General features: G+C 44.7%; 1 protein-coding gene across 1 annotated transcript; it reads left to right on the top strand.

Annotated features, from left to right (window-relative positions):
• The first annotated feature begins 1,800 nt into the window (after positions 1–1,800).
• On the top strand, positions 1,801–17,180 carry LOC108940804 (stereocilin). The gene is made up of 30 exons (XM_018763174.2): positions 1,801–2,894; positions 3,295–3,463; positions 3,578–4,708; positions 5,185–5,209; positions 5,564–6,056; positions 6,474–7,361; positions 7,654–7,716; positions 7,897–8,022; positions 8,707–8,873; positions 8,967–9,153; positions 9,269–9,378; positions 9,464–9,599; positions 9,810–9,992; positions 10,250–10,288; positions 10,594–10,770; positions 11,468–11,617; positions 11,933–11,991; positions 12,510–12,633; positions 13,012–13,094; positions 13,218–13,353; positions 13,654–13,853; positions 13,958–14,048; positions 14,165–14,324; positions 14,468–14,637; positions 14,751–14,906; positions 15,488–15,630; positions 15,768–15,916; positions 15,996–16,093; positions 16,600–16,747; positions 17,094–17,180. The coding sequence occupies exons 2-30, from the start codon at positions 3,388–3,390 to the stop codon at positions 17,168–17,170; spliced, it is 5,745 nt and encodes a 1,914-aa protein (XP_018618690.2). The 5' UTR covers positions 1,801–2,894; positions 3,295–3,387; the 3' UTR covers positions 17,171–17,180.
• Positions 17,181–17,811: the final 631 nt, after the last annotated feature.

Below are 17,811 nucleotides of genomic sequence, written 5' to 3' on the forward strand. Positions count from 1 at the left end.
GACGCCAAGGATTGGGAAAACTATTAAATGATTGCACTCATCTCTCACGCCAGCAAAATCTTGCTGAAAATAATCCAATGGCAGTTGCAATCGTACATAGATAAAGAATTACCAGAAGTTCAAGAAGGATTTAGAAGAGTTTGAGGACCAAGAGACATATTGCCAATGTGAGATGGATATTGGAAAAGAACCAAGGAATGTCAAAGGCCTGTCTATCTCTGTTTCATTGACTACAGCAAGGCATTTGACTGTTTTGATCATGACAAACTATGGGTAATTCTGGCACAGATGGGAATACAAAAGCATGTAATTCACACACACACACACACACACATTTTCAGAACCGCTTGTCCCATACGGGGTCGCGGGGAACCGGAGCCTACCCGGCAACACAGGGCGTAAGGCTGGAGGGGGAGGGGACACACCCAGGACGGGACGCCAGTCCGTCGCAAGGCACCCCAAGCGGGACTCGAACCCCAGACCCACCGGAGAGCAGGACTGTGGTCCAACCCACTGTGCCACCGCACCCCCTGCATGTAATTCAACTAATTAGAAATTTATGAAAATCAAGAATCTGTAGTACGAACCAAATGTGGCAATACAAACTGCTTTCAAATAAAACAAGCAGTGAGGCAGGGCTGCATGATGTCACCTCACCTTTTCAAATTGTATGCTGAAGCAATATTTCGTAGAGTTAAATTATCAGATGGGAGCGCAGTGGGTTTGACCGGGTCCTGCTCCCTCGGTGGGTTTGGGGTTCAAGTCCTGCTTGGGGTGCCTTGCGATGGACTGGTGTCCCGTCCTGGGTGTGTCCCCTCCCCCTCCAGCCTTACACCCTGTGTTGCCGGGTTAGACTCTGGCTTGCCACGACCCCGCATGGGACAAGCGGTTTCAGAAAATGTGTGTGTGTGTGTGTGTGTGTAAATTATCAGAAGAACCAGTTGGTGTAAGCGTTGGAGGCAGAAACATAAACAATTTGCGATATACTGAAGCTACGACATTGTTAACTAGTGGCAAAGAAGACATGTAATATTTATTAAGGAAGATGAAAGCTGTAATATGGGTCTAGAACTAAATATCAAAAAGATGAAAATTATGACTACGAAAAATATTGAGAACTTTGAGCTTGATGACGAAGAAATAGAAATTGTGAAAAACTTCAACCTGCTGGGCTCTTATGTAAACGACGAAGCAACTAGCAGTCAAGAAATTCTCCGTAGGATTACTCTAGGCAGAACATCAATGAAAGCTCTCGATGAGGTATTTAAAAGCAAAGGCGTAACAATCCAGACAAAGATTAGGCTTTTTCAGACGCTTGTATTCTCAATAGTAAACTACGGGTGCGAAAGTTGGACGGTGTGGAAACAAGATAGATTCATTTGAACTTTGGTGTTGGAGAAGGGTATTGCGTGTTCCGTGGACAGCTAGAAGAACAAACAAGTTGACTGTAGAAGAGATAAAGCCGACCATGTCACTCGAAGCTCAGTCAATGAAAACGGTCATTAGAGAAGGATGTCATGACTGGAAAGAATGAAGGAACAAGGAGAAGAGGAAGACCCGCAATGAGATGGCTCGATAAGTTGACAACAACAATGTGGACGACACTGGAAGAGCTCGCCAAACTAGCACAAACGCGATTTGTTTTTAAATCTTTAATTCATCAAGTCACCGTGACTCAAGCCCAAGTCAATGGCACTTAACTAACTAACTAATGGATGGTTGAATTAGGATCCATATATTTTCCTAAATTTTCCTAAATTGTTCTAAATTCTGAAGTTTTATTAGGAAGTTTAATGAAGTTAAAAAGTCATTAAAAGTCCTTTACAGTTTTCCTTTAGTAGGTAAATTAATATAAAAACGTATTAAATCTGCATATTTATTCAGTTGCTGGGTACGCACCATGCCAAGGCATGCAGGCTGCATGCAGCACTGGGTTCTATTCGGTCTCTTCTGTGTGAAGGTAGGAAAAGGTGTTTAGTTTCTCATCTAATATTCCTGCAGTCAACTGAGCCCCCATTTGTTGAATGACTGCTGTTCCCTATGGCATCAATTATAAAAGAGGAAGTTATTGTTCCGTTGCAGGCAACAGTGACACGGGATTAAAGAGGAAAGTGTGGGGCGTGGGGGGGAGGGTGAGGCAGGCTTTCACTTCACCTGCTCTGGTTTCCATCCCTGCCGACTGGGTGCAGACACAGGGGAGACATGACTTCTGGATCAGTAAAGAGCCTGATTGTCTGGTAATGGTGTTGAAAGGATGTGTTTGTGCCCTGACAGCTCCAGCAGGCCTGATAGCATGGCTTGGCTTGTGAAACAATACCCCCCAAGGACACCCAATGTTACATGTTGAATCTCAACCAAGAGACTGCTGCAATTAAGAAATTGTTCTAATGGTTAAGGAAAAACTGTAACACTATTCTTTATCGACGGCATCATTCTAGGCATTGCACTTTTTAACGTAGGGATAGTGAGAGCCGTTTTGTGTAAATTACATTGAAGAATTATAGAACATTTTTTTGTGAGTGTCCAGGTTCTGTAACAGTTACTTAAGAAATTTATCCTTGACTTATCCCTCAACTGCACTGGCCCTAAACCCTGGCATTTACCTGTTTGCTCCAGGAAGCTAGCTGACACATGACAGCACGATGGCAGTGAAACCTGAAGCTATGGTCTTTGTACAAGCAGCTGAATCTCAGAGTTGGGGAGGAGGCACAAACTGAGGAGCCCAGAGACAGAAAGGGAAAGCAAGTGACGGGCAGCTGTTCCCTATGGCTTCAAATGGGCTGTTGCGTTGAACCTGGAGAGCTTTACGTACATGTTTTACGTCCAATTTAGAGTCAGGAACCATATGCAATTTAGGAAAACATATCTAAACATATACATGGATCAAGTTTGCTGTAAGTAATGAATTTATTTTGCTTAGACCTGTTAGGAATTTAGAAGTAATGAATTTATTTCTTGAACATGTTGGAAATTTGTTAATTCATTGTATTTTTTTTATCAGTTGTAAGTTTAAAATTAAAAACCTTTTTGTGTTTAGATTTAGACGTTTAAGAGATATGTGCTTTATATGTGTTTGATGTGTGTGACTTTAAATGTTCCCAGTAAACTGTTTTATTCTCTTTTCATTCAAAAAGTGACAGAAAATTTCAAAACATTAGTGGAACTAAGTCATGCTTTTTGCTAAACATGAAGTAATATGCTTTTAGTGACAAGGTAATCAAATGACTGGGGCAAGTCATTAACATTGCATGTTTGTTCTACAGAGTGACACTTTACTCCTTGTGCCTGCTTCAGTCCGATCCAGGGGGACCACCGTAGCAGGTGCCACACGAAGAGGGATGCCACGTTGTCCAAGTTGACTTGTGGGTTGTGTGAAGTGGGTTTGGGATGGCCAAGTGTGCAACTGCTGTGCTAATTTTTCTGTTTATGGTCTTGCTGGGGCTGAGCCCAGCTTTAAATGAAGGTGAGAGCTGGAGTATTCTTTGTTGTAAGGTGTTACACACTGAAAGATAGTCATGGTGATTGTAGTGTGATCTTTTTTACTGAGAGCATCTTGCCCTGTCCTCTCATTCTTCAGGGAGAGAAAAAGCATCCCGGACTGAAGCTGTCCTGAGAGAACTGGTATCTCTCTGGCGCAATCGTGGAGGATGGTATTCACGCAGTGAACTGCATCCGTCTGTCAGGGTACGAGATCATCAGCTCCACTCTGTGGTAAAAAATATTGTTGGAGGCCTAAAGACACTGGGAATCCTGCCCCGCAAGAGCATGAAGTTGCCATCCCTGAGTGAGTCTATGGACAGGAACCGACTCTCCAGCTTCCTGTACAACATTTCCACATACCTACAAGGGGCTGGTGAGTCTAAAGATAGGCCCCAGTCACCACACCAGGACCAGTTCTGGGAAAAAGTGTTGTATACTCTTCTGCAGGTTGATGAAGACAGCGCATATGGATACTGGGATGAGAAAGTGCAACCAAGGCCGAGTTTCAGACTGCTGGACCTCTTTCTGTCCTTGCGGGGCAGTCCACACTGGAACGGACTGTTGGGACTGGTACAAGCCGTAATGAGCCTTTTGGAACAGCAGTCCCACAGGTCTTTGCTCATATTTCTGTCTCAGAACTGGAAGACCATCAGTGCCCTGCTGGACGCCACCATCCAGGCATTACTTAGTGGAACCTATGGCCAAGCTAGTGCAGGCATCCAAGGCTTCATTTGTGTCCTGAAAGGTCATGAAGACTGCACCTTCAGTGTGGACTGGCTGCAGCAACTTATGAGCTTTCTGGAGACACGAAATTGGAAGCCAGTTGTCAATCTGCATCCTGCTATGGCTGATGGTGACCATCCTGGGGGCTCTCCTTCTTTTGGGCGCTTTAAGCCCTTCAGCATGCTTCCTGGGGCCTTCAAGGAAAACAGTGTGTTTGCTAGTCAGATGGCCCCGAACCCAGCAGATCTGGATTCAGTGCAGGCCCTCCTTCTCCAGGCTCTGTCACGGTCAACTGCAGGCGAGCAAACCGGACGGTTGGTTGAGCCCAACTCTGCCCTCCTGCGGGGGTTAGACGGTCTGAGACGGGGTCTTCTGCATAGAGTGGGAAGTTCTATGTATGGTAGCCTGAGGAAGAAGGTGTCCCGTGTGACTGTGGCACTACTGGATGAAGTGACCGGCCTGGTGGGCCTGCCCCAAGCAAATCGCCATGGGAAGTGTTCTGTGGGCAAGTCCTTTGTTACCTTTATCTGTAGGATAAATTGTTAATATCCTAATCTTAGAGAAGTTATCCCATAAATATACCAATATATTATCTTATTCATCTGAAGCAATACAGTTAAGTGTAAAGGGCACTACACCAGTGCTCATATTGGGACTTGAACTTGCAACCCATGTTCTATTACTCTTTAAGTTTTGCTTAAATCAGTATATCTATTTATACTTGTTGTCGTGTTGTGCTAGCAGATACACGTTACTCTAAATCTTGGACTGCAGCTAATCTGTTTTCCCTTTCATCACTTTCTGTAACCAAATCTCCTCGGTATTGTGTGTACAGCTATGAGGTTACATAAAGTCCAGTTGGGGTTTACAGAGGCTGGCTCTTCTTTCTTCCACAAATTAACTGCCAAACCACATTGTGTCCCATTCTTATGTCTGTGATTTTTAAAAGTTTTTTTTTCTGTTGTTTTTTGTTTTTAAAAGGTGACCTGAGGCAACTAATTCTTTGGTAGGTAGAACTTCATGTATCCAGAGGCAAATATACATAAGGAAACTACAAAGAAAAACAACTGTGTTCTGCAGTCACTGAAATAACTCAGGAGTACAAATATAGCAAGTCTGTAATGTGATTTCTCTATAATTTCTGAAAATCTTGTTAATCCAACACTCAGTGTAGACCAGCAGGTTTGAAGACCGATTTAGAGTGATTTCAGTTGCACACAATTGTTGAGCTTCACACTTTATTTCAGTTTCACTTTTATTTATTTTTCCAGAATTCCAATTTTCTCATTTGTAATGAAGTTCTATAAGGTACAGAATTAATACAACATGTTATTAATTTTTTACTCTTTCTGCTCGGCAGGGGTATCAGACATAACCTCACTTGGAATGCCCAGGCTTTGGGTTTTGGGTCTCAAGGTCCTCCTAGCAGGCCCCACATTGTGTCATGTCCTTCCTCTCTGAAGAAGGAAAGCTCCTCCAAACCTTCCAAAGTCCCTTCTCCCCAGAGACGCAGGTTATCCAATCCTCATCTGAGGACGGAAGTGGAGGCAAAACCTGCCTCGCTGGAAATTCTGGAAGCTGCCTGCAATGACTCTATTCCAGGACTCACTGGGGTCTCAAACTTCACTGTTTTCCTCTACTGCAATCTCTTTGATGGGAGTGATGGTGCCTTGGACTCTGAAACAGGTCACATGGTGCAAGACCTCCATTCCACGTGTAGCGATGCAGCCTGGTACCTCTCTGCGGCTGAAGAAGATTTCCTCTGGGTGCATGTGTGCAGTGAGTTCTTTGCTCATGAATTCAACAACACCGTTTGTGCCAACTCCTCTTTCTGGTTGCAGCGTGCTCACATGGTAAGATGTGTCTTTTCTCACGCCTGAATTTTGTTACGCACATAAAAGCAGTTCATATAACAGTCCTAATGCGGGGCAAACTTGTATTAAGCACTACTTAAATGATACTGATTTGCAGTGTATATTGCAGAGTGTATTGTTTACTATGTATTCTATACCGTATGTACTTTCAGTGAACTTCATCTTTAATATACATTCTGGTTTATTGACACACATGTAAAAGTACTGTGAATATACAAAAAGCATACAGACTAGGCCTGGAAAGTAATGAAAATAATTACATTGAAACACTGTAAAAATATATAAGGCACTCTCCCGCTTCCTCCCTCCAGACTCTTTCAGTTACTGAGAATGGGCTGTTAGGATTTCATTCAGCTTTTTTCCACAAGTTTGTAAACAATACTTTGCTGATTTTAGGCTTCACTGACAAAGGATTACCATTACCTCAATCAATCCAGCATCGATGGCCTTTGCATGCAGCTTTCCAGAAATGCCACAGGAGGCTCAGTGCTGGATCCCAGTGAAGACTGTCTGGAACAGCTTGGCGCCAGATCCCTCAGCGCCCAGGACTTCAGGGAGTGTTTCCTTCCAAACAACTCTGCCTTGATCGCGTCTCTGTGCGGCAATGACTCCTCACCTTTGCATCACGAGGGTGGCTGGGCTGCAGAGTACTGCATTAAACTCCACAATTCCTCCACCCTCCTCACCAGGAATGAGCCCTGTGATTACAAACACTGGGAGCAACAGCATTTTGCCAACTCCACATTACTCCAGCTGTGTACCCACACAGATGGCCTAAAGGACCACATCTGTAAGAATGCCACGCTCTTCCGGCAGCTGGCCACTGCAAACGTCTGGCTGCTGGACTTTTGCATGGACCCAGAGGCAACGCCGGAAGCTAGCAAGTGCTTCCTTCAGTGGGTGTTTGATATGCTGCCCGCACCCTATGACTTTGACACCTCTCAGCTGTGTGTGAACCCTGCACCCTTCCTGCTGGAGTTACTGTACAGGTTGAGCCAGTGTGAAGGAAGCGTGGATGATCGGGTGGGCTGGCTGGGCATGATCAGCTACGTGCTGCGTGTGCTGGACTTCGTGGTGGGGCTATCAGCAGGGCTGGAGGAGGGGGAGGGAGAGGTGCGGCAGGGGCTTGCCCAAGCCATCCTACTCTCTAGCTTGCTCGATAACACCTCCTTCTGGGCTACTCTCCGGCCCAATGCATCCCTCAGCGTGCTCCACACTGTCAGGGTCTTCCTCAGAAAAGAGCAGGACCCCTCGCTTAAGGAAAATCTGCTGAGCTGTTTCAGTGTATGTCTCTTGGCTCCGTTCATCAGTTACTCTTACTTCAGTGATTTTGAGAAATTCAGAAAACAATTTTTTCCAGTACTGTTCTGTACAGGAGGTTAATAATAGAATGAAATCGATCAAAACTGAAAGTGGAAAAAGTAACTATTTATAACTTTCACTTCCTCGGCATGAAGGAGATTTCATTCGGCAGGATTAATTATTAGTTGTAATAAGTATTACTACTTTATTAATAATTACATTAATTATTCATAGTACTAATTATTAATGTGTTGATTTTTTTCTTGTCCTCCAGCCTGTTCTATGGGATCTCATCCAGAGAGAAGGCAACTCCTCTGCCCTCCAAGTCCTGTTCCAGGTAGGGCTGCATTCAGCGACCACATCAGCAGAGCCTTGGACCTGCATTTAGGGTCACTGTCACTTCTTATATAGGGATCACTGTGCACAAGTAGTTCCACGACGGTGTGTGAATAGGCTGAGTGTGCATGCAGGGGACCTCTGAGGCTTATGACATGCTTTCTTATCTCATGCCTTCCAGGAGTACCTGCAGATGCCCCAGGAAAGCATCCGTACCCTGCTGATGTCTGCAGAGAAGGAGGCAGTCAAACGGTTCTTGTCTCACATGCACCAGAGTTGGGGCCAGCTGCAGGTGGAAACTGCTCAGGTAGAGCACAAGCACTGTAAGAGAAATGTGGAAGAAAATTTGACCATAGAGAAATACACAAAGTAAACTGTCACATTAACTCAAACAGGACCATGACTCTGCATTTTGCATTTAGAAGGACCTGAAGTAAACATTTCTACAGTTATGCTGATACCATCAAGGGTTAAAGTCTATGAATGAATGAATGAATGAATGAATATCCCAGGGGGCGATTCACTTTAATTGCAGCAGCATACGATGTGCAAAATACCTACACACTCATATGACATATACTGGGACAGCTGGTAGTGTAGTGGTTGGAGCTACTGCCTTTGGACCCAAAGGTCGCAGATCTGAGCCTCACTTCTGGCTGTAGTACCCTTAAGCAAGGTACTTACCCTAGATTGCTCCAGTAAAATTGCACAGCTGTATAAATGGGTAAATAATTGTAACCTCAACACTGTAAGTTGCTTTGGAGAAAAGCGTAAGTTAAATGAATAAATGTAATACTGTATGTACATATATACACACAAAGTAACCAAACATATAAATTAGTAGAAAGTAAATGTTAGCAAGTTAAACAAGCTGAAAAATAAATGTTAATAAGTTAATGAAGGAACGAATGGACAAATGAACACATGAATAAATAGGCAAACATTGGAATAATTTCTGTTGGATATAATCTAGCTTTTGGCTCATCCTCAGGCATCACAAAAGGAGCAGCAGGCCATGGAGACGATGACCTCGGCATTCATCCATAAGTTTGCTCGTGTCACACCTGACCTCTTCGTCGACCTTTCCCAGTTCATCCCCTTTATGTCTGTTTCTGATATCATGACATTTCCCACCTCCCTAATGGTCAACGATAGTGTGTAAGTGCATAGAATTTACTAATACGCTAGTATTTTAGTATTTTTACCTTGGTATATTACAGTACTATTATCTTTTCTTCTAATGTACTTTAGACTGACGGCAATCCGTGATCACAGCTCTGAGATGAAGTCCCTGCAGAAAAGAGCTTTTATTAAAAGGCTCCTGCAATCCAAAATGGTGGATGAGGTCCCCTCTTGGCCACCATATTTTCTCAGTTCCATCCTGCCATTGCTTCCGTATCTCCCTGTCTGTTACTTCCAGCGCTTAACATCACAGCAGGTGAATTATTACCAGGCAGCTGCTTGGAATATTGCTTAATGTGAGTCCCTGTGACAGGGGTTATTAAAAGCCAGAAACAGTGTTGTGTACAAAAATACTTTTCTGCATTTTTTAGCTCAGTCCGCTTGTAGAGGTGTTGGGGAACAGTAGCCTGGATGCCACCAGAGGGCGCCATGTGCTTCGTACAGTGTTTGGCAAGAAGAACCTCACTAATGGTGACCTGAGGTGAGAACCAATCATCTGTCCAGGTACACAGTGAGACCCTGCCTGCATTAGAACAGTCGGCACCTTCATATTCTTCTCTCTGCAGCCGGATGGGGGCTCTGGTGTGTTACGTGAACCCAGATGAGCTGCATCAGCTACTCTTAGCTACCCCACTCTCACAGCCTCTGTGGCAGCAGCTGGCCATGTGTATATCAGAAGGGCATACCAGTTCCACTAGCCGGGTGAGGAGGACATTTTCAATATAATATATGTTGTTACAGTTTGCTTTCTTCCCCCTCCACATTTATTTATTTGTACATTTTTGGCTGCATAGCATTGGCCTTGTTTCCCTTCTTTCACCTACCGTATATGGCACATTCTCTGACTGGCTCAGTGTTTTTCTTCTCTTCATGCTGGTGGGCGGCACTTATGTGATCCTATCCTACACTTAGCTCTCTCACTGGGTGGCCTTGGCTGTGCGGCCCCTCAATGTCAGTGCACTACCCTCACCGGCGCTAACCTCGCTGCGTGGCCTACTGCCGCGGCTCGGGGCCTCCTTCCTCCAGCCATTTGCCACACCGCAGCTCCTGGACGTGCTCACCCAGCCAGGGCTCCCCAGCTATTCTCCTGCACAGGTGGGGCTTGGACAAATGCTATTAGGTCCTAAGGATGCTACTCCCTTAGCCTATGATGTCCAAAGCATTATCTGTACAGTATGACATCTGTACTTGTCGCTGTAATTCAAAAGAAAACAACAGGGACAAAATGGACTGGAATAAAAGGTCAAGATGACCATCTATACCAGTATGAAATGTCAGAGACAAAACCGCCCCAGTTACCCTGCATATATGCGTTTCCAAGTAAATGATCATATTTAATTTTTTTTTTTCAGGCTTTCAGAATTTTAACCAAACTAACACAAGATTCAAATGTAAGTCCTATGTTGTGAACTTATATTTCTATAACATCTAGGACAGGTTTCTCTAAATATTTTTTCCAACAACAGATCAAAGAAAGTAGTATCTGTAGACCGTGTTGCACTTTTAAGATTTGTTTCATGTAGAGATAATGTCCCAGAATGCACAGCTCATTGCTTTACTTGGATACACAGTCAAAGAGGCAGCAATGTAGATAAGATAGACAGTTCACTGCGGACACCTCTATAGACCAGTGGCCAAGGTACTTGGACTTTTTTCTCTAATGAACCTGCTGAGTGTCACACTTCCCTCTCTGCAGCTCAGGCTCGATACTTTGTGCAGGCTGCAGCCCCTGCTGCCGGGTCTGTCTCCCTCGGTCCTGAAGGCCCTGTCTGGACCCACACTTGGAGAAGACACCCACTGCCAGTGCTGGACCGCCCTGCTGTCAGAGCTGCAGCCCTCCCGAAGGGCTATACTGCATAGCAGGTTCCGGGAGGTAACCTGGACATCACCTGCTTCATATCCCTCACTTGCAACTTACAGTTAGTTTACTGGCTTTGTGACGGTCTTATCTGAGTCAGTCTTTTACATCACTTTTTTACCCTTTATTTACATAGCTTGGTTTTTATTGCTTAACCGTACTTTCTTTCCTGAGATTCAAACCTGTGAGTACAGAGTTCAGTGACAGTCTAATACTCAGCTTTATATGTTGGAGACAACATTGTGGTGCTTTTCACCATCTCCTTGAGAGACCATCCTCCAAATCACTCTGCAAATCAACTGCCTCCATACAGGGGGGCTAAGTGTCGATCAGAAAAGTGATGCATCCTTCAGTGCTGGCAATTTGCTACTTGTAGGTATCTGATGAATCAGCTGGGGCCAAGTGTAGTAAGCACTTTGTGGGTGTATCCCTGCTGGTTAATGCCACTCTCCCACATGTAGATCGAATACACAATCTTGTGTCAGCTACAGTGAAAGGACATAAACTGAACAGTGAATTTGATGTGAGATTTGTTCCTCTTGTTCAGTTGGAGTTGCTCAGTCGAGTTCATGTAGCACTGTTCTTTCTGTTTATCGGAGGGCATGACATCATCCCGACCGATATTGCCCTCTTTATTTGGTTTGGTTTGATTTTTCCCTGGAATTGCACACATCGAGTCATTGTTGGCCTTCTGCCAATTGTGTTACGGAAGGCCTTAGAGCGGATCTCGGGAAACGTGACCATGCACCTGCAGTGCCTGCTGCCCTTTGTCCCCCTGAAGAAGCTGAGGGCAATACTGGATGGTGTAGAAGTCCTGAAACACGTTGCTATCTTGAAGAACCTGCCTTGGTCCTCTCAGCAGGTAGCCAAGTTAACCCTGACCTGCCTCACCTATCATTTCCACAGTGCTATTAAGGCTGCCAGCAAAGAGTGAAATCCAAGCTGGCAGTGAACTTAATTTAAAATTGATGAGCAAATTATTAGTCCACGTTAAGAAAGTGAATACGGCACTTCCCTGACGTGCTATCAGATTAATTGGTTTGCTGTAGTACAACACACCTGAAAGGCCTCATAAATTCATAATGCCAAGTGTAGAGGGATTTTGTCTGCATATCACAAGACATATTAAATTAAACCAAGCCATCTGTCCTCCCACACTGTCTTTCTGCTCTTTCAGGCTCAATTACTTTACAAGAAGGTTCTTCTAACTGAAAACATCACAAGAGAATCCATAAAGTAAGTGAGACCAGAGCAACAATATGCCATGTTTTGGTTAGAGTCAATTACAAAATGTGGGGGCTTTCTCACAATCAAAGTCACTGCTAGCAAGATTCTTGTGTGCATAGCAGGATAAAATTACTTATTATTAAGCAAATCTTCTATGAATGAATTACTAGAATTAAAAGGGGGGCGTGGGGGCGCGGTGGGTTGGACCACAGTCCTGCTCTCCGGTGGGTCTGGGGTTCGGGTCCTGCTTGGGGTGCCTTGTGACGGACTGGCGTCCCGTCCTGGGTGTGTCCCCTCCCCCTCCGGCCTTACGCCCTGTGTTGCCGGGTAGGCTCTGGTTCCCCCGTGACCCTGTATGGGACAAGCGGTTCTGAAGATGTGTGTGTGTGTGTAATTAAAAGATGACAAAGGATTGTTTGCTACATGATGCCTTTATCCAAGACACATCTATGCTAAGTTTGTACCATATTTCCTCAGGCAAGATTTGGAATACAGCATTTGTGTCTCTGTTGATGTGTTCACTCTAGAACCCTGGGCCATATTGCTGCTGGTGCAAGTTGTGATTCTCTCAGACTCTTGTCTAACAAGTCTGACTTCTCTGAGGTGCTGCAGTGGCTCAGTGAGCTTCCTGGAGGGGTGACTCCAGCTTTGGTGAGGGAGGGCTGGTGTGTCCACCTCTCACAGTCTATGTTTATTCATTTATCTGACCCTTTTCTCCATCGCAACTGACAATGCTAAGCTGACCTACAGTAATTTACCCATTTATACAGCTGGAGCAATTTAGGATGAGTACCTTGCTGAAGGGTACACAGTTGGGGGTGGGATTTGAACCTGCAGCCTTTGGGTCCAAAGGCAGTAGCTCTAACCACTATAGTGCTATCTGTCTCTGGGGTTTTTTCTTCCTTTTTAACCATTGTTTTTCTCTATTTATCTTTCTGAAACTTTTCATGTTTCAGTATTTCTTTAAAATAAACTTACAGGAACAAGGATGCTTTGTTGTTCTGACATGGGATATTGCAAATGTTCCAGCGAAAATGTGTTGTGGAGGAGCTGCAGAAAAAGCCTCAGATGGACTTAAATCTTCTGTCTCCATCATTCTCTGCAGGACTTCCGTAAGATCCTTGTGATTTTATACAACATAGAAATCCCCTTAGCTCGGAGACTTTTTTCATTTTTAGTGTCTTTTATGTTCTATTCATTCATATATCAGGAATCTTGTCTTTTTTGAACATTAGGGTGAAGATGGTTGAGAGACTGTCCAACACGTCATTCATATCAGTACTGGACTACATCCAGCAGAATATCATTGACTTCCTGCAACTGCCACGGCACAAGCAGGAGGCCTTGACAGAAAAAGCTGTTTCCATTTTGGTGCGGGAATATATAGGGTTAGAGCTCAGCTCATAGCTGCTACAACCCTAGGGCTCTTGTTTCCACTGTTGATCTTTTGCCCTTTCAGTTCCTCTAATAGCACAGAGGTGTTTGTCATATTTACTGATGAGGATGTGATACCAACAGCTTTCTTAATTGCCACTTATAACTATGACATGGAGTTCACTTTTGTATAAATTTGTCATTTTTACCTTGTTTAATTCGTACTTTAGACAGTGTTTCGTTGCGGCAGCATAAACTGTTATTTGCTTATTTGTTATTTGTTACTTGCTGTTACAGGGAGTGTCCCAGGAAGAAAGTATTTCAGGGTCCACCCTGGACCTTTTGGGCCCTCTCATGCCCTTTCTTGGTCGGAACACCTTTAGGCAGGTTGGAAGGGAGGCACTAAAACTGCGGCTAGATGAGGTGAAGGGCTTCTGTTTGCCTCGGGGCACTATGGAAGAGATGGGCAGGATCCTAATGGAGAAAGATCTGCTGGGGTGAGACAGAAACTAAACTGGGGTGATTGTTTATTCAGCTCTGTGATACTCTAACCAGTAATTATTTCCTGAGAGTTCTGCTTTGAGGTGCCCGTGTATTACAGAGAGCCTGCATCTTGGACTGTTGAGGATGTTGAACATGCAGGCAGGCTGGTGTTTGCACTCCCATCCGGGCAGATTGGATCAATTCCCCTGGTGAGGACACACTAGACAAATGCATCACCTCAGCAAAGCAATTAAATGCGCTGTCTTATTTCTGGATTCGCTGGTGTTTTTAGCATCATAATAAAAAAGACAAGTGTTTCATTTAGGATGTACTGAGTACAGACGTGGTGGAGCAGGTCCTAGAAAGCCAGCACCGTTGGGAAGACAGTGAGGTGGGACGGACCTGTGAGCACCTCACTGGACTCATGAAGAAGAAGGAGAACTTCGTCCAGGGCATTGTGAGGGGGAGGGGTAGGAGGAGAAAAGGTGAGAAGGCAACTCTTTTATTGATTGTCTGCTGTGTTCTAGAGAACAAACGGAATATGATCTTGGAGATGCAGTAACATGATGCCTGTGGTGTTATTGTGTCAGCCCCTGTTTTCTCTAAATACCCTTGGTGCTTCTAACAGAACCCACCCCAAGCTGTGCAGATGTAAAGGGGACATTCCCTTCAGCCTGGAGAGCAGCACAGCTGGGCCGGATGGCGGAAACTGAGCTGGGCCTTTGTGTAGAAGATCTGGGTCTGGATGAATCCCTCAGCTCTGAGCAGCGCCAAGCCATTTGGTCACGACTGAGGCAGGTGTGTTGTCCATAGAGACTTTCAGGAATCCACAGGGAAGTTCTTGATTTTCAACAGTGTGTACAGTGAAATGAATGAAAGCCTGGTGAACACTATTATGTTGTTGGTACCAGGCCTATGGTCCAGTGAAAAGCATGACCCCTGAGAGGATCCTGGAGCTGGGCTGTATCGTGACTGAGATGAGTGAGCGAGAGCTTCATGACACCAATTTGGCCAACCTGGGGATAGTGGCTCACATGGGCTCTTTGAAGGGTTGGAGGCCAAAGAAGGTGAATGGATTGCATTTTATTCTAGTATTAGATTAGAGTATTCTGCAAAACATTCTCGATAACATGTTTTATATTTTGGTGGTAGTGTGGTGTAGGGAGTAGCATGGGTATATCAGTGTCTGGATTGTGCAATCAAGTGTAGGTTCAATCCCCATTCAGTCGATGTGGAGTTTGCATGTTTCCCTGTTTATGTGGGTTTCCTCTGAGTGTTCCTGTTTCAGGTGAATCGGTGACTCAAAATTGTATCATGTGCACATGTGAGTAGATGAATGTGTGTATGGCTGCCCATCCAGGGAGTACCCTGCCTAGTGTAGTGCCTTAAGCTTCAGGGATAAGCTCAGGACCACCATGACCCTGCCTAAAGCTAAGTGATTATTGATAGTGAATAAGTGTTATATATTTTACACATTTTTACTACAGTGTTCCTAGACACTAACTGGTGCGATTACTCTGCAATTGCCACCAAAGTTAGGGTTTTAATACCCTCTTCTCGTGAACAGTGTGATTTTACTGTTTCCTACCTCCTATGTTCAATGTGGTAGATGCATTGTAAGGTTTTTCCTGTCTCTGTGTTATGTCAGATGAGAGCTGCCATGTTAAGCTTCCTGCGTCACAGTGGCCTGAAGCTGGAGGAACTAGGAGAAACTGAGATAGCATCTCTTGGTCATCTCCTCTGTGGCCTCAGCCCCGCTGAAATCACCCGGTTGGACCCCAATAAGCTCAGGTCAGGATGTAAGAAAGGTTGAAAGACCATGATAAATACTCCTGTTTTTTACAACCTCCCAGATGTCTGTTATTTCATAGTGGTCCACAGCAACATTGACACCATTACTGAATGTGTATTTGTTGACCCTCTGTCAGCCTGGCAGCCCTGTTCCTGCGAGAATTATCGTTACCATGTACAGAGCAACAAAGTGAAGCCCTGGCCTCTGTGCTGTCCCAGTCCCAGGCCTTTGGACCTGTCAGTGACTGGGGCTCCCAGGTGTTCGCTGAGATCGGCACTCTGGCAGGTACTGCACAAGCCCCGGCAATATGCTGACATCAGCTGAGAGTGGCTGAGATGAATGAAACACCATGTGTTTCCTACAGTGGGATTGCCTGACATTGTGATGTCCTCACTGGTGAGAGAGCAGGTAGAGGGACTGACCCCAGTGGCCATCGCTCAGATCCCCCCCAGAAAGTTGGCTGTGAGTACTTTTACATCCCAGTCAGCTACGATACACCTTGAAAAGCCAACTATCCTTATGCTAAATATACAATATTAAAATAAGGGTGTTAAAGGATTGCCTTCTAGAAACTTCTACTCTAGAAATATTTTTAATTCTAACTATAATTGCTGTAATGTAATGATTCCCGGTTCAAACTATTTGTGTGATGGAGAACGATGTGGTGAAAGAGATTCATTGGCGCTGTCAACAAAGCCCTGCAGGAGTTCCTGCGTAATAGATTCTCCATAGCAACAAATTCAGTTCTCTGTCAGATGGAAGTCAAGGTCTGCTGTGTGATTGTGTGTTGAGAAACCTGGCGGTGCTCCAAATTTAGTATCACATCAGCTCTCCTGGCCATTAAAAACATTTTTAATGGTAGAGTGACACGGCTGCTTCAACACATCAGCACTACAGTTTCAGTGCTGCGACTGAATACGTTCATGTACAGTGAAACTGGTAAACTGGTGACTGTCTCCTTCCCTCAGGTGGTGTTCAGTGTGACACAGCTCTCCTGGCTGACAGCCGAGCAGGCATCCGTGGTAACCGAGGAGCAATGGGATGAGCTGAGCAGCGAGCAGAAGCGGGCCCTGTCCCTAGCGCTCTATGAAGGGGAGGTCCTGCTGGAGCACAGAGGTAAGTTGGTAAACAGCCAAGGCCTCGGGCATGTAGTGTTGAACAACCTAGACAGATATTACACAGGATCATCATTGGATGTCATAACGTGCTATTCTTTCTTACATGCTTTCTTTCTTCCAGTTATCACACACACACACACACACACACACACGAACACACACACACACACACACACGCACTGGCTGAAGCCGGTTGTCCCGAGCGGGGTCGCGGCAAGCCAGAGCCTAACCCAGAGCCTAACCCGGCAACACAGAGTGTAAGGCTGGAGGGGGAGGGGACACACCTAGGATGGGAAGTTATCATATACACTAACCTTTTTATCTTGACTTGCTACTCTCTGCAGGGAGAAACTGGGCCCCCCTGGGATGGTCAGCCAATTGCCTTATTGTGTGGTTACTGTGTTTGTCCTGTATGTTATAAAATACATTTATATGGCATTTGTGTCTTTTGACCTTCCTTACAAAATAGTATTTATAATGAAAAATAAACATCACATTTTATCAGTAATTATTATTTCTAAAGTACATTTGTCTGTTGCTTTAAAAAGATTACCTATTACTAAAGAGCAAAACTACAGTATCAATGTGATTATTTTCTTAATGTTGAGTTGGTGCCAGAAGCTAACAAAAGAATACCTGATAACTAATATGCAAAATTACACACACACACACACACACACACACACACACACACACAGAGGCTGAAGCCACTTGTCCCGAGCGGGGTCACAGCAAACCGGAGCCTAATCCAACAACACAGGGCATAAGGCTGGAGGGGGAGGGACACCAGTCCATCACAAGGCACCCCAAGCAGGACTTGAACCCCAGACCCACCAGAGAGCAGGAAACCTGCTGCACCACCACACCCCCTGCTAATGTGAAATTAGCACAAGGAAAATACAAGAAAATACTTTAGCTTCAAGCAAAACACTTGAACTAGGTAGTAAAATTTGGGTGTTCTTGCCCTTATCTGACTTTCACTGTCATTTAGGTAGTTTATACCATCTGCTACTGTCTGGACCAGCTCAATTTGGAAAGAAAAAAGATTTTAAAAAGGAAATT

This window comes from Scleropages formosus, chromosome 11 (genome assembly GCF_900964775.1).
Source record: "Scleropages formosus chromosome 11, fSclFor1.1, whole genome shotgun sequence".
Classification (NCBI taxonomy): Eukaryota; Metazoa; Chordata; class Actinopteri; order Osteoglossiformes; family Osteoglossidae; genus Scleropages; species Scleropages formosus.

What these genes read in the sequence shown, in the direction of transcription:
- LOC108940804 (XM_018763174.2), top strand. Translation starts at nt 3,388, where the DNA reads ATGGCCAAGTGTGCAACTGCTGTGCTAATTTTTCTGTTTATGGTCTTG. An exon ending in CCATGGGAAGTGTTCTGTGG is followed by an intron (nt 4,709 to 5,184) that starts GCAAGTCCTTTG and finishes TGTTTTTAAAAG; the next exon opens with GTGACCTGAGGCAACTAATT. An exon ending in CCCTCCAAGTCCTGTTCCAG is followed by an intron (nt 7,717 to 7,896) that starts GTAGGGCTGCAT and finishes CATGCCTTCCAG; the next exon opens with GAGTACCTGCAGATGCCCCA.